This window comes from Haliotis asinina, chromosome 14, assembly GCF_037392515.1.
Source record: "Haliotis asinina isolate JCU_RB_2024 chromosome 14, JCU_Hal_asi_v2, whole genome shotgun sequence".
NCBI lineage: Eukaryota > Metazoa > Mollusca > Gastropoda > Lepetellida > Haliotidae > Haliotis > Haliotis asinina.
The window spans coordinates 30,273,496-30,298,252 of NC_090293.1; the positions used below are offsets into that span (position 1 = coordinate 30,273,496).

The 24,757-nt window shown below is 41.7% G+C and overlaps 1 protein-coding gene across 1 annotated transcript; it reads right to left on the bottom strand.

The window, feature by feature from the left end:
- Positions 1–6,362: 6,362 nt before the first annotated feature.
- On the bottom strand, positions 6,363–23,168 carry LOC137261279 (fibropellin-1-like). The gene is made up of 15 exons (XM_067798999.1): positions 23,022–23,168; positions 17,351–17,497; positions 16,655–16,771; positions 16,043–16,159; positions 15,497–15,613; positions 14,015–14,131; positions 13,354–13,470; positions 13,123–13,239; positions 12,639–12,755; positions 10,645–10,761; positions 10,415–10,531; positions 9,638–9,754; positions 9,325–9,441; positions 7,974–8,084; positions 6,363–6,958 (listed from the first exon to the last, which is right to left on the bottom strand). Exons 1-15 carry the CDS (start codon positions 23,053–23,055, stop codon positions 6,876–6,878), a joined length of 1,662 nt encoding a protein of 553 aa, XP_067655100.1. The 5' UTR covers positions 23,056–23,168; the 3' UTR covers positions 6,363–6,875.
- Between the last annotated feature and the right edge of the window lie 1,589 nt (positions 23,169–24,757).

The following is a 24,757-nucleotide window of genomic DNA, read 5'->3' on the forward strand; positions in this document are numbered from 1 at the left end:
ACATTAGCCAAGACTAAATATAACCTGACACTGAAATGACTCGGCTTGCTGTACATACATATAGTCGTAATTCAAGCATGCTTTGTTCAGGAAGTTACGTTGCCCATACGTATGAGATCCTCACGAAACATTTAAAATCTCTTGATGTAACAGTTTTTTATGAAATAAAAAATACCTCTTGCCAAGTGAACATGCTTCCATCTACGACTGGACCTCTTTAACCGCTCTCTCCTTTGATAATTTTCTGAAAAAGGCTGATGGCTTTCATGGATGTAAACCGTGCCAAAATATAACACACAAAATAGGTGGTCTGGTCAACCACATGACTCAGGGAATAGGATCTCATCCCGATGGTACCCAGTCCTCCAAAACAAATTATTCTTTACGAAGAAAGTACCACTTTTGTGAAAATCATTGTGTATTGTGTGCTGTCCCGTCTTCATAATCTTGCGAGGCGCTACATCCGGTACTAGAATCAGGGAGACTCTACTCCTGGTTGTAGATTATCCCTTCTAGAATTGATCTTCAGTAATCCACGCTTGTCATAATACGCCTACTTGGCTGACACATGTCATCGTATCTCAATTGGACAGATCGATATCCATGCTATTTCTTCTAGGATTGCCTTCTCCAGACTCAATTCTTCACAGACCATCGTCATATAGCTGAATATTACTGAGTGTGGCGTAAAACTAAACTCACTAATCAACTCATTTCAAACATGGGTTCAACTGACAGGTGACATAAGAACCTCGGGTCTGAATATCTCTTGGTTTCTAAACATAAAGGGAACATCTCAAATTTCAAAACAACACGGTCCGAGTCCGTAGGTGAAACTGTCTTGATGACTATCGGGTTCACTCGAGTACATCTTTAGCTGTCTCTGCTTGGAGGACATGACTTGACACAATGCTGCCAAAGATCTGCCTCTGTTATTTTCGAAAAATTATACATTTATAATAAGTTTGAAGTCCTTGGACGTTTTCTTCCAAACATCCCCATATCATTTCAATAAGGTTAAGTTTAGAAAGGTAAAGGGGTAGGTGTAAGACATCATGACCATCAAGAGCAGTACACAGGAACAAGGATAATCCTCTATTCTTCCTGAAAGGAGGGGTTGTCTGCTAAAGTTATCAGCTGTATCAGGGCAGGTATCAACTGTTCTGTTACATCACACACAAAACTCTTATCTGACGGAGCAGACAGACGCTGTTCTGTTACTTCACAACAAGACTCCTGTCTGGCAGGGCAGGTAGCAGCTGTTCTGTTACTTCACAACAAGACTCCTGTCTGGCAGGGCAGGTAACAGCTGTTCTGTTACTTCACAACAAGACTCCTGTCTGGCAGGGCAGGCAGCAACTGTTCTACAACAAAACAACCAGAATCCTGCTGGCAGGGCAGGTAGCAACTGTTCTGTTACATCATAACCAGACTCTACTGTCTGTTGACTTTGACCTGAATACAAGATCAGATCCAGGTAAATAGTCAAAATGAGATCCTACATGGACAGTTTTAAGTCTCTTCCTCCTTTCCTTGGTGGTATCTTTCGTTCTGGCCTGAGTTGTCACGGGTATGATGGTATGTGAGTAGCATTTACGATGGTATGTGATTTGCGTTAGTCCGCGTTCCATGAGGCATATAACTTCATATCCTTCTGTTCGTTACCCTGCAATTGTAAGTAAATAGATTCCTTTCATCTGTAAAACGGTCAGATCTTTCACAGAGTGATATTTTTGTTCTGCATTTTGTTCATGCTGCATCTAGACTCAAACTTCACTAAAGTACTGTTGGAAATAGAAAAAAACTACTTTCTATTTATGTCTACAATTTATGCAGTTGATGTGTGAAATTGTAAAATATCTGGTAAATACAAGTAAAATGTAAATCAATAGATATATTCAACACACATGAAAAAGCATAAGATACGTTTGAGATAACCCCTTGTGCCTGTAGGCAGCACATACATTTCATGCCAGGTGAATCGACGGTCCGTCGTAAGACCTGGCTGAGCGACCTAATTGCTGTGTGTAGTCTGATCTATTGTTTTCAGCAGCTATTCGTACTTTTGCCCGATTTTACCAGTAAACATGCTGCTGTGGGTATGATATTAAGCAGCCCACTGAACACCCAGTTTGACCGATGTGGGTGATTTTGACATATGTTATGTACAGTTGTGTCATATTTAGGTATACAGAGTAACAGCCTAAACCAGTACGTTTTTCCTATTTCCGACAGCATCTTAATAGCAGTTTACACATTGTGTATCTAGAGGGGGAGATGTCATGATCATCCTGAAGAATCTTGTTAAGTTTTCATGAAGACACATGTCCATTTCTTCTCTCCCAACCCTGAGGTTCAAATTATCCAACACCTTTGAACATCTGGGTTTTGAGACAGACTCCAGATTCTTCAGATCCATTGATGAACTCTCAGGGGAGATAATCTTGTACAATGTTATACGTGGTAGGGTCAAGGCCTTCAACCATTTTTTGTCCATTGTTTTGTTGTTGCTAACAAGGGAACACTTCTTTCAGCTTTCTTCCTTATAACCTCTTAAACGCTTTAATCATAGTCTTTGAGTCGTGGGACCGCATAGTTCAAGTGTCTGTCCTGGGTCATGCACGTGAAACACATGACCGAGTAAGTGTCATGAATTTTGAGATGTTCCCTTAAGTTTTAAAAACGACTCGCCATCCACAGTAAATATGACACGAGGTAATACGCGTGAAACACATGCTTACGTCAAATGTCAAAACCTACGCCCGAAATAAGCTGATCAAAACAATCAAGAGTGAGTGTGTGGGTTTAGTTTTAAACCGCACTCAGCAATATTCCAGCTATATGGCGGCGGTCTGGAAATAATCGACTCTGGACCAGACAAGCCAGTGATCAACAGCATGAGGATCGATCTGCGCGGTTGGGAACCGATGACATGTGTCAACCAAGTCAGCGAGTCTGACCACCCGACCCCGTTAGTCGGGTCCGATGCAAATTATATGGGCAAAGTTTTTAATACCGGTCTATCATAAGAATGTTTATATCTTATAGAAATTATCATTTAAACTATTCATTATTACTTTGAATACTTGTGGAAGTCCAGCGATCACCTTCACATTAAAATGGGTGTTACGTCACAGAGAAACGTGAAGGTACATATAAACACTTTTACACTGAAACGAATAACAAAAAGTTTTTGCAATAAATGCAGTCAGTTAGGTTGAAAGACTGTATTCTGTTCACAGCAAATTGAATGTCATTTCTATTACGGGTCTTTGGTATCCAATACCAGCTTTTCGTAACAGGTAACTAAGGGGACGGGCTTTTCAGGCTCGCTGACTTGGTTGAAAGCACAGTGCATGTGCTCAATATGTATTCATCCCATATGTAATCTATATTCACGCATTGTGCACTGAGGTATAAAATATGCACGAGGCACAACTACACAGCTTTGGAAGAACCCTTGTTGAGATACTATCAGGGACACTGAGACATTTCGAAACTTCCAACAATTTGATATCTCTATCGGAGATGAGAAATTACATTTTATCAACTGCAGTGATTTTCATGGGTGAGTTGACTGAAAATGTTTCAAACGTGTTTAAAGGACAAGGTTAACTTGGAATTACATACAAATCTGAAAAGATCGAAGATTATTCAGTCAGGGTTTTCTATCATATATTTGTTATTCAAATTGATTAATTTATTGATCAATGTATATCTACTAATTCATCGAAATGGCTTATCATAGAAAGTTTAGGTAATGTGAAACTATGGTTATTCGGCAACATAATATCTATCAGTGTGTCAAACGTTGAATATTTACACTATTAATTTCCGGTAAACTATTACCTATCACCAGTGGGCGAAGGGGTGATGTGAATCCAGCTTTTGTTCAAGTGGAGTGCTAGCCGCGTGGTGAAGGACATACATCGTCACGTCGAATGTCTGGGTTTGATTCCCGACATGAGTACAATGTGATAGCCCATGTCTGGTGTAATCCGCAGTGCTATTGCTGGGATATTAATTACCTAAAGCGGCGTGAAACCATAATCGCTCGTAACGCAGAAAACCCGGGTTGGATTCCCGACATGTGTACAATGTTTGAAGCCAGTTTGTGTTCCCAGCCATGATGTTCCTGGACCTGTGAAGGTCCCGGGGTAGAATAGGCCTTCAGCAACCCATGCTTGCCATAAAAAGCGACTATGCTTGTCATAAGAGGCGACTAACGGGATCGGGTGGTCAGGTTCGCTGACTTGGTTGACACATGTCATCAGTTCCCAGTTGCGCAGATCGATCCTGATGCTATTGATCACTGGATTGTCTGGTCCAGACTCGATTATTTACAGTTCGCCGTCAAATAGTTGGAATATTGCTGAGTCCAAGGTGTAACTAACTCATTCACTCACTCACTGATATTCCTGGAATGTTGCTAAAAAGTAAGCTCACTCACTCACTCACTATTGTTTTCTGAATCCAGTTATACAGCTTTCAAAGGGAGGTGGCGATGTTGGTGATTATTGCACTTTGGAACACGGGTGTGTGAATGGCGGTACCTATGATCCCACAGGTTCGTGTCCTAGCGGGTATTCGGGTCTTAGATGTCAAATAGGTAATACATTGTGCTTTTAGCCTCCTTCACCAAGCAGAACAATTCCACATAATCACGTTACCAACAAGTGATTGATATTGTGAGCAGCTGTCCTGAATGTCGGGGTACATGTACATGCAGTCCACCACATCCTGTCGGTTGGATCGTAATTGATCCGGGTTAGAATTGTAGTATCTTTAGTATCGGGTCTTTAGTATCCCACGCCAGCTTTTCGTATCAGGCGACTACCGGGATCGGGTGTTCAGGCTCGCTGTCTTGATTGGCAGTATAGCCTAATCAATATATGTATATATCTACCCAAATGAATGTTATTTTATTATTACTATTTTTTGCTATGTTAACTTAACGGTTTCTTTTGGTGATGAAATTACGCATGAAATTATGAGGTCAAGCCAGGGTGTTGGGCGCAAATAGGCCTCTTTTCGTCCCACTGCACATTATAAACTATAAAACCAACCAGTCTATAGGAGCTGGTATTGCTCGCATATTCGAATTGTAATTGAAATCGCCGAAAGGCTTGCACGACATCATATTATTTATACTTATCCAGTATATACTTACTCATATAACAGGGGCAGTGGAGGTAACCTAGTGGTTTAAGCGTTTGCTCGTCACGCCGAACACCAGGGATCGATTCCCCGCATGGGTACAATGTGTGAAGCCCATTTTCTGGTGTCCCCCGTAGTGATTGCTGGAATATTGCTAAAAGCGGTGTAAAACTAAACTCACTCACTACTCCTATAATTTATGATAAATGTTGTCATTGTTGTATATAGCTTGCATCACCAACGCTGACTGTCTGAACCAAGGTAACTGCACTGAAATTGAATGTACCTGTGTGAGCGGATATACAGGTGCAAAATGTGGTAGGTGAAACATCACAATGTGAGGCTATGTAACTCTTCATAGTGTTTATACATCATACGCTGACTACTTGATCTTGGATCTATCAGCCACTTTAACCACGATACATTCAGTAAAATGTCTGTTGTGTTTGTGACGAACAGTAGTTCGTTATAGGGAGTCTATGTGTGAGAGCGTCAGACCACTTTGCTGCATCTCTGCTGCTAAAGGCAGAATTGACTTGTTTGTGGCCTGATGCGTTTATAACGAACTGTGTTATAACGAACAGACCGATATAACGAACTGTGTTATAACGAACAGACCGATATAACGAACTGTGTTATAAGGTACAGACCGATATAATGAACTGCGGTATAAAGAACAAACCGATATAATGAAGTGTTATAAGTGTAACACTGGCTTCAGGGCATTTGCAGAAGCCCAACGTCTTTCATTAACTGCCCGACGAAAATAATGGTCGTCTGTTAAACAGCTCTATTTATTCGGGAGTTCAAAATTGGTTTGTCGGTTTCATGTACCTGTGTAAAATTTGGTTTTTGTTGCTATTGTTAGATTTTGTGTTAGTGAGCAATTCATCGATCTCAGTGAGTGAGTGAGAAGTCTTACGCCACTCTCAGCAATAGTCCAGCTATATGGTCGCGGTCTGTAAATAATCGAGTCTCTACCAGACAATCCAGTGATCAACAGCATGAGCATCGATCTGTGCAAATGGGAACCGATGACATGTGTCAACCAAGTCAGCGAACCTGACCACCCCATCCCGTTAGTCGCTTCTTACGACAAGCATGGTGGCCTTTTATGGAAAGCATGGGTTGCTGAAGGCCTATTCTACCCCAGACCTTCACGACTCCCTCTTGAAAATGGAATCAAACGGACAAAAGTCGAAATACTCAAAGCGAACCATTATTGTAACAAAATTAGAGGTCACTGAAAGCCTGTTAAGTGTAATATGACAAAAAAGAAAATCACAAATATAGATTCTGTCTTGGACCGTACCCTTTATTTCAGTGGAACAACCGACTTATGTCAGTAACTCGACACGTCATCATGGTACTGGACAAGTGGAAAGACAAAGGAAAGAGAGACGTTTTGTGTTTTAAGTAGGACAGAGAAGGAGAAGAAACACCAATCAACCATTCCAACTGTTGCTATGGTAACACGAATCAAGTCAGTGACACAGCTTAATGTCATTCGTGACCAACTCGTGTTGTTCCGGGACAAGTCGAGCGGAAGTTACGGAAAGGGACGAGTGGTCACGAATGAGTTTTATGTTTCACGTCATCTTGTGCATCCAGCAGCTATATTTAGACCTGCTGTTACACTGTCTTGGGGCAGACGTGCAAACGGATGTTCTAAGAAATATTTCGTTACTGTAATACTGTTATAGCATTTTAGCTGACGATTAATACTGCATCAACAAAAGACTCGACACTGCCGAGACGACGAGCGTGCTCATAAAGAAGGTCACCTGACTGCCAGCACCCTCTGTAAAAGACATAGAAAAGTATCAGTAAATGGTTTTGAGCATTAAATAACAGTCTGTTTTTTATATTAAAAATATTTGGCTTTAGGTTGTGAAAATATATTTTCTGTGTTTGTGTAGTTTGATGCCAGAACATTGTACGTAACATTATTTACTACTGAGAGTGAATTATGTCAGCATGTTGTTTCTTGTTTAACGCCGAAGTCGACAATACTCCAACTATATAATGGCTGACTGTACATTATCGAGTTTGAACCAGACAAACAAAAGATTGAAAACACGAGCATCGATCTACACAATTGTGTGTATGTGCGTGCTAGCGAGTCCGCCAGCCTTGGCCCTAAGCCACAAAGCGTTTCTTAACTTTACGACCTGTCGTAAGTTTATTGTTTATCACAGGCTTACTCTGCGTAAAGGGCCTTGCATTTAAATGCGAAATAAGTTTCTATCACCTTGATTACTTCGCATGTTGAAGTTTGCCATTGACAGCCATTGGCTCCACTGTCATATGTATTTCTGATTTTACAGGCGCCTCCTGTGTCTCTGCAATACTGCGATATGTTGGAGTCTTGCGTGAAGTGCCTGTGGCCCTTATATTACAATATGTTTCGTCATATGGGCTTCCAAACGTCGTAACGCTGCGAACGCTTAGTTTTTATCCGAACCCTGATCAATCGGTTAACTCGCCTCACACAAACAAACATTACAGCAGGTTAGTCTCAATCGTAGCAAGTAAGCGAGTGAGTTTAGTTTTACGCCGCACTCAGCAATATTCCAGCTATATGGCGGCAGAAATAATGGAGTCTGGACCAGACAATCCAGTGATCAACAGCATGAGCATCGATCTGAGCAACTGGGAAACGATGACATGCGTCAACCAAGTTAGCGAGCCTGACTACCCGATCCCGTTAGTCGCCTCTTACGACAAGTATAATCACTTCTTATGACAATCATGGGTTGCTGAAGGCCTGTTCTACCCCAGGACCTTCACGGGTCCAATCGTTGCAAATAACTTACGGCATGTTGGCCCAGTAAGTCCCGCGGGACAGGTACACTTGTATGGGAAGGTCGAAACGTTGCACGTCCCGCCGTTCTTGCACTCACTTCCTCGCGGAGTGCACGGTGGAGCTGGAGAATAATATTATTAATTATGAATTTATTTACACAGAAATCAGTCTCAGACTTTTGATATTTCGTTGTGTGTTTGTTAGGCATCCTTTGTAGCTTTTGGTTTACGTGGTTACTCGTAAAAGTACCATTGTGTCGAACTCGGGATCTCGAACTCTGATACCTCGATATCTGGGTTGTATCGATATAACACCTCGGTCCTGGCAAAATCCTTCATAATTTATCATTTTTCAAGCTCTCTGAACTTTTTTGCCCTTGTCGGAAGTCTCGAAGTGCAAGTAAATCGATATATTTTTTCTTGGTTCTATAAATAGGGAGACATTGGTGTTCGACTGTATTGTGTGTAATGCAATTTAGAAGCATTTCAAAAGTGAATCAACACACCTTAAGGGTTGTTTCTGGCGGAATATAGCTTTCAGGCTGCCCATTCGTCCGTCCTAAAGTTCGAAACAACGACCTTGCGGTTTTATTGAAACGAAACGAAACGAATGTTCTACGCTTCCAAAGCCAAATATGTCATTGGAGCGACAGACCCTCATGTCATTGCGAAGATTAATGATTTTTTTAACATATAAAAGTATTGACATGATCCCCGACTTGAAACGTTTGTACTGAGAAGCAGTTCAAGTCGGGGGTCATCTCAAAATGTATATATTTTTATAAAAAATCTTAATTCTTGCAATGACATGAGGGTCGCGTGTACTTTTACGAATGCTTCTTTCACATTACATGTGTGTCAGTTCGGGGACTATTGACAACTTTCAGTTGTCTCCTTTGCTAGGTCTTGACAGTGAGTGAGTTTCGTTTTGCACTCAGCAATATTTCAACAATATGGCGACGGTCTGTAAATAATCCAGTTTGGACAAGACAACCCAGTGATCAACAACATGAGCATCGATCTACACAACTGGGATACAATGATATATCAACCAAGTCAGCGAGCCTGACCACATTTGGATAATGTTAGTCGTCTCTTACTACATGCACCTTGGAGTGAAGGTGGGGCAATCATCTCCAAATAAACAGACTGGGTTTGCTTTTACACCACCTTTAGCAATATTCCAGCAAAATATGTCGGGGACACCAGAAATAGGCTTCAAATATTGTACCCATATGAGGATTCGAACTGGGGTCTTCGGCGTGACGAGAGAACGCTTTAACCACTTTGTTGAAAGTAGTATTCCTAGCGGGGAAACGTATTTCCTATGCTTGTGTCGTGTTCTGCACAGGTGTTCTTTACCTGTAGCACACGTGGTTCCTCCATAGCCAGAATAGCACTGGCAACTGTAGACGCTCGTGCAGGTGTTACAGCCTCCTTTGGTGCCACACTGGTTTCCTGCAGCTGTGCAGACTGGTGCTGAGGTGGAAGCAGATCCAACTCTTTATATTACAATGAAATGCTTATCATATAAGCTGTTTATGGTGGCATGGAAAGTTTACCTACTGAACGTTTACGAACAATGACTGAGATGCATTATGTCGTAACTAAAACTTCAAAGTTAAAACTAATTGATAACGGTGTCACATCAACAGTCAGTCTGTTCTGTCCTTACCAGTGGTACACAATGGTCCTGAGTATCCGCCCGTGCAGGTACAGACGTATGGAGTTGACGATGTCGTGCAACTGCCATGACTTCCACACTGATTTCCTGCAGCTGTACAGATCGGAGCTGTAAAGACAATTGGAAAACGCTTTAGATCAAAATCCAGGGGATATTGTAGTTTTAAAAGGGTATCATCAAAGCAGCGACATCCTGTTGAAGATAGGATAAATATGCTTAAGGAAGAAATATGGGATCACAGTTTTTTTATTTTTTGATCAGGTTGTGTGATACAAGGCTTGTGAAGAAACCCGGGACAAAAAATAAAGGAACACCTGGACTTGTCTTTCCCCCAGTGTATCATCTAGTTTGACATTGATATTATCCCGTCACACTCTATTTAACACCTAACGCTACTAGGTGCCTGACGCTGAGATGTGGGTTCGAATCCCGAGAGGGACCTAACACAACGTAAGTACTAGAATCTGTACAACTATGAAAGTGTAATCCGAAATATAACATATGTTACATCTACAATAGTCCAAGTGGTCAGTGTCCTTGAATATTCGCACTGGGACACAGGGCCATGGATTACCTGCACACAAATTATCTCCTTCCATCTGGTACACAGTGTCCCCTGCCGTGATACTGCTGGAATACTGCTATTAGCGGCGTCTCTCTCAAATCCGTGGATTCTAAATGGATACCGTGCTTTACAAACAGACAACCCTGACAGAGCAACTTAACTGACTGTTGGTGACAATCTAAGTCAACGAAACGTCTCCTTACGTGTGTTACACAGTGCTCCTGTATATCCGTTGGAGCAGGTGCAAACGTATGGAGTTGACGATGTCGTGCAGACACCATTGGTGCCACATTGGTTTCCGGCAGCTGTACAGATGGGGGCTGTAAATACAAAACTTATAGCTGTAGATCACGAGGAAATTAGAGTGTATGTTTTGGTGAATGCACTCTGACTTATTAAATGAATGAATAAATGTAAAGAATTATCTCCTTACGTGTGGTACAAAGTGATCCTGTGTATCCGTTGGAGCAGGTGCAAACGTATGGTGTAGATGATGTCGTACAGGCACCATTAGTACCACATTGGTTTCCGGCAGCAGTACAGATAGGGGCTAAAACATACACACTCACAAATATAGTTAGCCCTATATGGAAACACTATACAAGCAGTTCGTGGTTAAGGTGCTGGAACATATATTGACTGACTTGTAGCTGCATCGCTAGTACTAATTCCAAAATCATGAATACTTAAGGAGTGATTGATCTATCGATCTACAAATGTCACTGCGGACGTGACAGAGTGATCCTGATTGGAAAGGGCTATATGACTACCATGATATAATGATTCGTTACATACGCCATTTAAGTTTCAAATGGATAGTGTACTGTACAAGAGCGTCATCGTTCACAACACTTCGTGCACATATAACGATTACATTTATAGTCAATCTGCTATGTCATTAAGCTCTTGTCACACTCTTGTGTAGCCTATGTCAAGTGCTTACCAGTCACTTAAGTCCCTGTCACATGTGTGTGTATATCAAGTGCTTATGAGTTCCTAAAGCCCGTCACATGTATGTGTATATCAAGTGCTTATGAGTTCCTAAAGCCCGTCACATGTATGTGTATATCAAGTGCTTTTGAGTTCCTAAAGCCCGTCACATGTATGTGTATATCAAGTACTTATGAGTTCCTAAAACCCGTCACATGTATGTGTATATCAAGTACTAATGAGTTCCTAAAGCCCGTCACATGTATGTGTATATCAAGTACTTATGAGTTCCCAAAGCCCCTGTCACATGTTTGTGTATACCAAGTGCTTATGAGTTCCTAAAGCCCGTCACATGTATGTGTATATCAAGTACTTATGAGTTCCCAAAGCCCCTGTCACATGTTTGTGTATACCAAGTGCTTATGAGTTCCTAAAGCCCCTGTCACATGTTTGTGTATATCAAGTGCTTATGAGTTCCTAAAGCCCCTGTGACACGTTTACGTATATCAAGTGCTTATAAGTTCCTAAAGCCCCTGTCACATTTTGTGTATATCAAGTACTTATGAGTTCCTCGAGCCCCTGTCACATGTTTGCGTATATCAAGTGTTCATGAGTTATCAGTTTCCTTAAACCCTTGTCACACTTTCGGGCATGAATAGTGTTAATGAGTTCCTTGTGAAAAAAAGTTCAATACGCAGACGTACGCTCAAAATTGCTTACTTTACACATCTAGAGTATAAAAAACGAATTCAGCACATCCAATGCGTACGAGGTGCCTCTGATTTGCATAACGCAAATTATCTTGCTGCAAATTGCCGCATATGCAGTGCGCACGGCGAGCGTATTTCGCTCGCTCCCAACTTATGCCGACCGGATGCTTGACGCATTTCCGACGAATGCCAAGCGTATTTCAAGTGTATTCCGGATTTATAAAATGGCGTCTGCTTCCCGCTGTTTTCTTTACCAGTGCAGATACCTCTGCTTAAGCGTCATCCTTTTGAAGTCATTGGCCACCCAAGCCATCATGTTTATACCAAATCTCGCGCGTATCCTGGATGTTTGGCAAGTAGGCTATCTGTACGGTTGTCAAAAGTTACAAATGAATACAATGTGCTGCCCGACTACAGGACAAACGGTACTTTGTATACATCCAACAGACCCGGCTCACAATTCGTGCCAGAATATCAGCTTATTACCGCGTATGGACTGCTTTTCCCCACAAACACATTGCACACTCGTAACGCGCTCAACCAATGCGGGGCCGATGCACTGCGTAGATAAATCTTATGACCTACGTAACGGTGTACGTAACATTGTTTTGTACATGCTGTGAGACTTACTGGGTCGTACGTACTGTTCGCGTGTCAACATACAACTTACGCAAAACGGTTGAGATACATATGGGGTGTGTATTGTGCGTACGACTGCGTATGAAAGAAATGTCAACGCGCAGCTCATAAGGAATTAAGATAAGCAGAAATGTTACAGCGCCTATACCTGTGGTACACAGTGCTCCTGTATATCCGTTAGTGCAGGTGCAGACGTATGGTGTAGATGATGTCGTGCAGGCACCATTAGTGCCACACTGGTTTCCGGCAGCTGTACAGATCGGAGCTGTCAAATACAGTCATAAACAAACTTAATTCTAAAAAAGCACTATATAAGTGAGACATGGTTATGGTGAAGGAATATAATATATAATGGCTTGAAGATACTTTGCTGGTATTAATACTGAATTCATGAATACTTCAGGAAAGACTGATAGATAAAAAAAATGTCACTGCGTACGTCACAGAGTGATCCTGATCAGAGAGGACTATATGACTACCATAGATGGACGTGTTGATCCCCGATCTGGTATATCTACCTGTACGGGTGTATAAATCAGTTCGGGTACATGGATAGCGTGCTTTACAAAGCTTCAAAGTTAAGACAACTTGATAACGGTTTCACATCAACAGCCAGCCTGTTATGTCCTTACGGGTGGTACACAGTGCTCCTGAGTATCCGTTGGTGCAGGTGCAAACGTATGGAGTTGACGATGTCGTGCAGGCACCATTAGTGCCACATTGGTTTCCGGCAGCTGTACAGATGGGGGCTGTAAATACAATACATATAGCTGTAGATCACGGGGAAAATAGTAATGCATGTTTTGGTAACTGTATTCTGACCTAGTAAATGAACGAATAAATAAAACGAGTTATCTGCTTACGTGTGGTACACAGTGCCCCTGAATATCCGTTGGAGCAGGTGCAAACGTATGGTGTAGATGATGTCGTACAGGCACCATTAGTACCACACTGGTTTCCGGCAGCAGTACAAATAGGGGCTGAAATATACACACTCACAAATATAGTTAGCTCTAAATGAAACACTGTACAAACGGCACATGGTTATGGAGTAGGACTTGTAGTGACATCACTATTATTAATGCTAACAGCATGAGCACTTGCTAAAAGTGGCGTAAAACCAACTATACACACGTTTTAGATGGGTGCCTTGTTTTACTGAAGTTTCAAAAATCACAACACATTGTTCACATTGCAGAGTCAGTCAGTCTCCCTTACCTCGTATACATCCAACAGACGCGTGGTTCATGCTATGAGGCATAGTGGGCCGTACTATGCGCATGTCGTACTATGCGCATGTCGTACTATGCGCATGTCGTACTATGCGCATGTCGTACTATGCGCATGTCGTACTATGCGCATGTCGTACTATGCGCATGTCGTACTATGCGCATGTCGGCGTACATACAACTTACGCAAAACGGTTGAGATGCATATGAGGGGTGTGTTGTGCGTACGACTGCGTAATGTCAACGCGCAGCTCATAAGGAATTAAGATAAGCAGAAATGTTACAGCGCCTGTACCTGTGGTACACAGTGCTCCTGTATATCCGTTAGTGCAGGTGCAGACGTATGGTGTAGATGATGTCGTGCAGGCACCATTAGTGCCACACTGGTTTCCGGCAGCAGTACAAATCGGAGCTGTAAATACACACAAGAACTCTGTGTTACCAATAACATCTGAAATATTGCGATTCCGTCTGTCCACAAAATCAGAATGCAGCATGTGCTACATTTGACTCAACCTAAAAAATGCAAGATTCTGTACGGAACTGTGAGAGGGGAATTCTGATTTAACATGTATTACATTTTCTGCATTCTAAAATGGTATAGTTTACTAGCATCCACCGATCACACAGTTTCGTATCGTGATACAAAAGCTTCTTAGACCCGTGAACATCTGGGCTAGCATTGTCCTTCAGCAGGTCGGGTGGTCAAGCTCGCTGACGCTGAATATTTCAAAAAGCGGCGAAAATTTGACTTTGTGAACATCAAGATGAAACAGTGTCAGCTCCGTGTCTGCCAAAATGTAATCTATTGGATATAGAAGTCATACAGAACGCACTCAGCTACACAAGGACAAGCAGGTGGTCGACACCGTTCCAGTACACGGTGGGAAGATGCCTGTTATGTCAGCTTTTCTACTCTGTGAGTGGGCATTAAGGTCACGTCAGTTGGGCAGAATAGTACTTTTCACTGATGACTCGAGATACTGCTTACACTTCACTGACTGACCCGTCAAGGTTAGAATTGATCTTCAGTTACCCTTGCCTATCGTAAGAAGCGACTAACGGAACCGGATGATGAGGCTCGATGACTTGGTTGACACATGCCATCGTATCCACATTACGCAGATGGATGTTCATCATATTCATCACTGGGTTTTCTGGTGCAGACACGATTATTAGCAGATCATTGCCATTTAGCCGGCATATTGACTTCGGCGCTTTCACCATCAAAATAAACAAACGCGTGATCCATAACTTATCAACGTACACACTGCAGTGATCGCTTTTAGTTCACATTCGTAACTACTCGTCTCTGTCCGTGACCTACAAGAAGATTCGTACCCCTCTCGTACGCCATTATTGCCAAGAATAGTGGCAAACCAATCTCGCGTAGTAAAACACATTTCAAAACATGAAAATGGCGGAACCGTTGAACTTCGCAAAGCTATACCAAACACAATTTAAATATAAACTTTGAGCTAAAGGATGAACAACTTTCAACACTGTAACATATTTGCAAAGCGAATGACCGTATCGCTGTTTTGCCCCAGATATATAGGATATTCCTAGAGACATGTTTTGAAATTCGGAGGTATCTTTCCTTGATAATAATACAAGACTGTTTTCATCTCCAGGCTCGTTTGCGCTTAGACAGGACCCAGTCGTAAACATGGCCACGAGATGGGTACGAGACGCCATATCCGGCTTGCGGGAAGAACACGAGTAGTTACGAATGTTTTAGTCACTCATGGTCACCGTGGGAGTATCGTCACCGTACCTATGTTACATGTTGGCCCACTGTATCCGTCGGTGCAGGTACACACGTATGGAGTGGACGACGTTGTGCAGCTGCCATGGGCTCCACACTGGTTTCCGGTAGCAGTACAAACTGGGGCTGTAACAAGAAATAAATACGGCATAACTTTCTCAGTCTCTGAGATTTGCGACAGAATCACCATTGACATACCCACTTTGTTGCTGGCCTCTTGGCACTATCATGGTGGGGCACACGTGAAATGGGTTTCACACATTGTACCCATGTTTGCCGTCGAACCCGGGTCTTCGGCGTGACAAGCTGACGCTTTAACCACTAGGCTACCCCACAGGTCATCTGGTTTTGTGAGTGGGAGATCCGGGTTTGATTCCCCACATGAGAAGGCCATAAGGTGTCACCTGTCCTGATATTGATAGGTCTCTCTCAAGACCGTTAATTGTAAATGGACCGTGATGACAAAGGGGTCAACGCTCACAAAGCTACGTGGCTGTGTCACATTAATTCAATGTGAGTCTGTTGATGAGAATCTAGGCAAACATGGCTCCTTACGTGTGATACACAGTGCCCCTGTATATCCGTTGGAGCAGGTGCAGACGTATGGCGTTGATGATGTCGTGCAGGCACCGTTAGAGCCACATTGGTTTCCGGTAGCAGTACAGATCGGGGCTGTAGGATACAAAATGGTCATATCAGGGTTCATAGATTAATCATGGCGTAGAAACTGGGATACACTCTTGTGACGTCACGGTTCGCAAGCGACTAGGCCCTTAGAATATAACTCAGAATCAGAGCTCTCGTAAGATGAATTGCATATAGTTAAAGACATACTTCACCCTCGACTTTTCATCGTGCTAGTTGGATCACAGGCAAACTGTAGCGCAAATGGGTTGCGCAGCGTAGAGAAAATTACCAGTCGTCTTACATGCGAGCAAAGCGAGCATTGCTCGCTTCGCTCGCATATAAGAAGACTTGTCAACTTGAATAAGATGAAATGAACATAAAATCAAATAGGGTAACGCTTGGTGTTCACCCTCCTTGTAAGTAAAGCGTCAACATGCGTCGGATGAAACCGTTACGATGTTACACATCTGACATACTGCATAAAATTTCGTTCACCCTATGTCAGTTTGTTTTGATGAATCATGGTGCCTATTTTCTCACCTACTGTACACTTGTCACCAGTATATCCATTGGAGCAGGTGCAGACGTATGGACTTGATGAAGTTGTACAAGCACCGTTGCTACCACACTCATTTCCAGCTGCAGTGCAAATGGGTGCTGTAACAGAGACAAAACACAAACCTGAAGACATGTCTTTTGGGGCATTTAGAAGATGTTATATATGACCAAGATCTTTTTCTGGATAAATGTTCTTTTTAATTCTTTGACACACAACGTTTCGGGGTCATTTCAAACCCTTTAATCAGGTGAACTGACAGTTGAGTATTCTACTCGTGAACTTTGAGGTGATGCAGGTTTTACACTGCACTAAGCAATATTCCAGCTATCTGGCGGCGGTCTGTAAATAATCGGGTCTAGAACAAACAATCCAGCGATCAACAGCATGAACATCGATGTATGCAATTAGGAACCATTGACATGTGTCAATCAAGTCAGCGAGTCTCACCACCCAGTCCCATTAGTCGCCTCTTAAGACAAGCATGGGTTAGTGAAGATCAGTCTTAACCCGGATCTTCAGCTGAATGAATGAATTAATAATTAATTATTTTATAAGTAATGAATGAACGAAAGAACAAATAAATATATGAATAAATGAATAAACGAACAAATGACAATAAAATAAAATAAAATAAAATAAAATATTTTGAGCTCCTCATCATGTTGATGACTACTTACGGATAGTGCAGTCATGACCACCGTAGCCGTCTGTGCACGAACAGGGCGCCGAACACGGGTTGGGGCACGTGCCGTGGCCATTACAGCTGTTGTTGTTGACGCAGTCAGTAATCGCAGCTTTGCATATTGCCAGACACAACACAACACCTGGAAATGACAGAAAGGTTCATATCGTAACCATGCCAGGGACAAGATTTTCGAAGCTCACTTAGCGCTAAGATAGTCATGAGTCAATGTTAATGTATGGGACTTACGACTATCTCAGCGCTAAGATATAGCGACTATCTAGGCCCAGATTCTTAAATCTTCTGAACTTCAGTGAGGATATATGTACACAGATGTCTAAAATGAATTTTTGTGCACAATAATTGTTTGTTCTTGTTCTGAAATCAAATCAAATGATATATACAAATTTCAGTACGTATTCTGCTCGTGAACTTTAAATTGATTTACAATTTACACGTGCAAGTTAATGCATTGCTAACAACTGGATATTTGAGAATTATTGAGCGCATAATACTCGTATGAGTCGGATTTGAATGTCAAAGCAAAACACTGTTGTTTAACTGTGAACCATATGCATTACCACGGCTTGCTGGTATCTACCTTGATATGCTGCAAACAGAGGTCGCCAGAAGTTTTAATGATAACAATTATTATTATAATTATATAATGTGCCCATGTGAGCCTAATGATGTACGCCTCTTCGTGGTGGGCCTAGACAGGGGAATCCTTCAGTCCTTTGCTTTTTTGCCACAGCCACCAATACATTTGCTGTGCCCGTCTTGTCATATTCCTTTGGAATAGTTAATTGGACAAAACAGGATATCCAGAGTCTTGACTGTGAATTCATTTCTATCATTGATTTTTCTGTTCCTTTTTACAGTAACGTGAGTGGGAAGATTCGATCAGGAGCACAGCCTTTCTGACACTCGAGGTAATACAGAAGGGTGCAGTGTTGGGTAGTCTACATATTCTCCGGAACGTTCTCCGGTGGGTTCGACGAGGCAGCATGTCCTGGGCGAAGTCCCGTTCACTGCCTGGACTGCTTGTAGAGGGGGCAAAGGCCCTGAGCTGATGATGAGCCTTACCAACATAACTGCCAAGATCTCCAGAACCCTCTCTACTGCATATTTACCCTAATCCGTAAAATGTGTCCATTGATATAGCGCCAAACAATGAATAGCACGGCACATTGCCCCGGATAACCCAGCTGAAGGTTATAGTTACATGACCTATCCCACCGGGTACCCATTTTCAGAGGCGATATTGCACCAACGACCTTTGGAAAAAATATGTTTATGTGGTGACTCTTGAGTAGTCTACATATTCTCCGGAACGTTCTTAGTGGGTTCGACTAGACAGCATGAGATCGTCTGACGTTACGTCAAAACATCTTCAGAATCACCAAGACCCAACGTCCAGCAAAACATCCAATTAGGAGATAAACTTTTGTGTTCACACTAACGCCGCCGGTTTCAAATGCATTCTCGTGCTTCACACACTAAGCATCGCCCGAAAACAGGCCAGCACATTTTGTTTATCGACATTGTAAACACAAAAGTAAACCAAAAGCCCCACGTGGATTTTACTGTCTGCACTCACTTTCATCGAGTGCAGGTATAGCAGCGAAGTGTCATCAACTGGCCGTTTCATCTCGTTTCCATGGTAGCACCTGGAACTGGTCATTTGTGACGTCATTCCGACTTAACGTCACAATATCATTTGAATGAAGTCATCACTGCTGACGACGCAAAAATATAATTGTGTGCGACATTTCTACGCTTCAATACGCTACACGCAAATATGCTCATAATTTCCCCGGCAATAGATTTTGCAAGCTCTCTTAGAGCTAAGATATAGTCGTAAGCTGATGTTAATATATGGCACTTCAAACTATCTTAGTGCTTGGAGTGTTCCGACAATCTAGATCCGGGAACCGAACATCATTCCATCGTGTTTTTCAACCAGTCAGATTAAAGAACACGGTGACTTTTGGTTTACAATACTGCTTCAGCGTCAGACACGACTAATTGTGTGTGTAGTTCAGAAGGCAAGACTGGAACTGAGGACGGTCAAGTGTTATCCGACGACTCCAACGGTACGCAAGGGTCTATGTATCCAGAACGTTGTAACGACGTTTACTTTACTCATTGGGGATTGGTTCCAATTTTTACCTACGCAAATTAGTGGTAGGTGTTGTAACCGACAGCAGGAAACTAGAACCAGCCAGTCATGCTACATCAGTAGGTGTAATCTTCGAAATTTGGAACAACATCATCAGGGCTGTTTTCAATTACTGACATCGCCAGTGCCCCACTGCTGCATCTCCAATGCAAAAGGTTTCCACACACGTTATTGCTATTGTATAGTGAGTGGGTGATTTTAGTTTTACACCGCTATTAGCAATATACCAGCAATATCATGGCGAGTGTCACCATAAATGGGCTTCACACGTTGTGAACATTTGGGGAATCGAACCTGGGTCCTCGGCGTCATGAGCGAACACTTTAAACACCGGACTACCTAACTGCCTCCATTGTAAACTGAATTGTTACAGGGCTTATCGGTATGTCGTCAGAATCGGGTCCCACGTACAGCTTCATAATTATAATATCTCCCATGCATTGCATACCTATCCTCGCGCCCAGCTGTAGGCCTGGAAGGTTGTATTATCCAACTCCACTCACCTCACCCCAAGGCATTGTTGCGCCCCTTACATGGCCATCATGCTCAGGTACATTGGAACTGAGAATCCACAAATCTACTGCACACTCAGGCACACAGTTCGAAATAGTCGCCGCACAGGAGGCCAAGCGCTGGTTGTTACTGCATCAGGCCGGCAGTTTCAGATATCTGCAGACTCTTGTGGCCTTCAGTAAATTATCTGTCTTTTTCACAAATGGAATCTTTCCTTTGGTGTTTTCCCCTTTATTAAGGGTATTATTAATACTTCCTGGTATTTTAGCGTGTTGCGCATAGAATGACAAGAACAGTCTATAAAATGATCTCTGCGCCACAGGGTTCGCTAACAGATTTTGTAGAAACACGACCAGTGACCAGTGTAGTCTTTTTTTTTTTTTTTTTTTTTTTTGATGTGACTTTAAGAAAATGGGCCTGCAGATTTCAGTCAGGGCCTCTAGATTTTAAAACCTGCAGGTGGCAATCAGGCCCTCATGTCCACCTGGCGTATTAAAGTATTGGAAACAGTGCTCGGGCATGGTGACCAATGAAGTATACGTCGTATCTCACTTCATCAGTGAAAAGTACTATTCAGGTCATCTGACGCACGAGTAATGCCCAGTCAAGCAGTAGATACGTTAACGACAGGAGCATGGTCCCACTGTGTGTTGGAACGCCGTTACCCACCTCCATGTTGCTGGGTAGCTGATCACGTTTGGTATGGTGTCTATGTCCTGTTGCAGTCTACCAAACTGACGCTTTCGCATCGTGATGTTCTCAAGACCAAGTTTCTGCTGCTTTTAGCAACGTTGTAGGAGACAAGGAGTGGGTTGTTGAGAGAGTGAGTTTAGTTTTACGCCACACACAGGTATGTGACGGTGGACTGTAAATATTCGAGTCTGGATCAAACAACCCTGTGATCAACAGCATGAGCATCGATCTGCGCACTTGGGATACAATGAACCTGACCACCCGATTCTTAGTCGTCGCTTACAAAGACAAATACTACCCTGGATCTACACTGGGACCTGGAATGAACTTCACCCATTGCACGCATATGGGGAATAGAACTCGGTTGTCTGGCGTGGCGAGGGTACGCTTTAACCACTAGCCTACCCCAGTTGCCTATAGGTGGTACTCAGTCACAGAGTTTCCAATCTCTGTTTGTCGGATATTTTTCTGATATCATCAAGTCGTAGCAATTTTGGTTATTCTACTACTCGTCAAAGGTTTAGACTCACTAGCGTAAATGCAGCCATGTACTTCAGCTAACTGTTCTAAACTAGATTTTACAAAATATTCCTTGATGTTTAAAGGTACTGTTTACACATGAACTCATGTACTGCAAAACAAGTTCGTAACGTTGACAATAGCTTCGTCACGAGCTCAATAAATGATGAATTTCCGTGAAAACTGTCTTAACAAAATTTACATCAAAGCTGATCACATGCACGATATTTCCACATGCTTTTCAGCAATCTGGAGCACGATACGCGTGCATTCATCTACATACGGCTTGCTCTTGGTTCCTTCAAATTCATGGAGCACTTCATCTTCAATGTGACCACATTCAGAACAAGTAGAGAGTGCTTCAATTCAAATTAATCTAAACTTTTCATGGGTAGTGTAGAAAGAAAATACACACTTAAACGAAACGAAATGTCCTACACATCACACCAGCATCTGGGATTGACCTCTGTGCTGTTACCCCTTGGCATGATTGCTCGTCTCCGGTTACGTCATCCGCATGTTCAATTAAGCTGATAGAGCGGAACCGCGTTAGTTTTCATCAGTGCAATCTCTAACACAATGGCGAACACGACCGATAACACATGAATTAATAAGCAGTAAAGGCTGGGATAATAACCACAAACATATTAAATGCGTGCTAATGAAACAAAGGAAGGCAGCAGTGTGATCGTTCAGAAATATTCGCGATTGATTCCAGGCTTAGGACATTTCGCCTAAAAATATCGATTTCTCAGAGACATGTTTTGATACCAGGGCAAAATATTTATGCTACTAAGAGCAATAGGTTAAATACAATATAATCAATATACCAAATTAAGCCAATACCAAATGACAAACGTGACAAAACCAGTTATCTCTACCAACTGTGCGCGTTAGAACTTGTGTTGGTGATTGATTAATAAAGAACATTTGTGTAAGATAAAAATAAGTTCGAAAACGCATTTAGAAAATGAACTATTCATCTATGCTACATCAACGATAGTGCTTTGTTCAAAGCAACAACGACATTTAAATACTTTCGGAAAGATTATTATGTTCTGAACAAATATGCCATGGTAAGATGTGAAAGGCCCCTTTAATGATAATATTCATTATAATATAGGATGTCTACATGTTACCTAAGGTCATACTGCAATAAAATGGCATCATAAAATGTGATTGCTAAAATTTGAAAAGAAAATCTTTAAATCGTTGAGTTAAAATATCCTTATACACTTTTGAATCACCGTCAACAGCGAACTTGTAACAGTTCTTCGTCAGTTGTCATCTTTATAGGGTGATTAAATTTATTTATTTTTAAAATATTTTCTTCATAACGAGATAAACAACATTGGCGTCATAAAATATTTTACTGAATCGGGTGGCGGGGTTACAAAGTATCTCGATGTCAGGTAAAGGTGCTTCTGTGAATTTTGTCTCAGATCATTATCGCTTTCCTGAGTTCTATATTTTGCAAAGAATTATTTTCAAAATCAAGGGATTGATTAAACATGCGCACACAAACCATCAGAGGTTATAAAAGCGGTTAAAATAGAAACGAATTCGTTCAGAGAACTTTCTCCAAGTCAAGATTGACCATAACTGCTACAATGGTCTGAATCTAAAAGTAAAATGTTGAAGTAAAACCAAGAAATATATAGTGGCAAAATACACAATGTGAGTACTAACCTGAACACATCAGAATATCTACTAAATCCGTGTATATATTTTCTTGGTGGAGACTATGAATATGTCTTACCTGTAATAGCGAGCATCACCTGAAAACGAGCCATGATGAATTCTACCCGTCTGAACGGAACTAACCCGCAGATATACGGCGTTTATATCAGAAGGGTCTCTTTTATGGTATCTGTAACCATAGCTGCCAGAAATGTTGTGGTAACTTACTTCCAGGCAAGGTCGGCTGTGGTGCTCTAAAAGCCGTTTCCTTGGCGACATGACGAAACAATAGCCGCACACAGACTACATCGAGCTTTTTGTCACCTGGCAGTAGATCTGGCCAATGAACTGGTGGTTGATGTTTCATTGCATCGCCGTTCAGCGACCAATGAAATCACAGAGAAACATGTTATTGCTTTCCAAACATAGGGATCATTATATTGTGACTGAAGAACCTGTAAACATGGAAACAGGAAATATTTACCTTAGTTGCGATATTTAGCAAGACAACAAATGCTCGGTCATGCAAAACAGCTTGTACTAGAAGACGGAACTGAAGACGAATTATTTCAACACGTACACAATTTTCTGCTAACACGATCTTGTGGTCGATGTATCTCTTAACCTCTTTAGTGATTAAGTAAATTCTTGTTCTTTAGATGTCCACAGTTGGTTTAAAATGCGGAAAGTTACAGACCAGCCGAAAACAAATTCAGTCACATTATGGCAATACAATTATACGTTTAGATTCATAAAAAGTGTAGTAGGAATTTGCTTATCCAAAGTATATGTCAGGCTGGAAAATATTAGAAATTAGGCATATATAATAAAAATGACTTACATATTGAAATGTAGGTCAATATTTTTAACATTTTTAAGGTTCTGATTTACCAATACAGTCTGAGTAAGTAAGGGTGGCGTCATGACGCTTTTAGCGGCACTCCAGCAATATCACAGCGGGGGACTTCAGAAATGGACCTGTGTGGGAAAAAGAACGACTTAACCACAAGGTTATACTACCACCCCCTATGTCTTGTAAGCTCGGGTATCCTGGCCACATAAATGACTCACACTGATTAAAAGTATGGTGTTTGTATGACTGGTTTTCATTGAAGATGGACATTCTTCAACCATTCAGTTCCCGCGTACTAGCTTTGTTCCAGTAATTGTTGTCTGAAAGGCACTAAACCATGGGTTTCTTGTTGATCTTGCCGTATCGATGTTGACGTATGAGACGTATCGATGTTGATGTATTTGTTGAAGTCTAAAGAGGATCCATTCGTTAGTTTGAAGGAAACGTAAATCTACGCGCATGGTATCATAAGTTGTTTAGGAGACGGTAAAGTCTACTGTCGAATTATCGACTTTGATGACAATAGTTTCTCGAGTAGTCGACAATAGAAATGACACCTGTGACTTAACCAATGATGATCGGCTGTTTTACTTTTAACTTTGATCTGTTAATAACGTTACTAGTATATGTCAACTGATATTTTGACATTTAATGCAAAAATGCCAAAGTTGTTATGAATAGTGTTCTTGAATGCTTCTTGACAGATACCTCATTATATATTGCTTATGATAAGGATAACAGAACTTGGAAAGCTGAAATAAGTAGGTTAAATATACTTATTCATAATGCCCATTAAATATAACAAAAACAATTGTCCTTTTTGACAGCAATGTGATCGGCAAGATTCAAGAAAACCAGGCGGGAATGAGGGATAATGTGAGTTTTGAGTTCAAAGGTATTAAGTGGTATGTTTATGCTATGGATGTACAGGGTGATTATTAAAAGGGTTGGATATACATGAT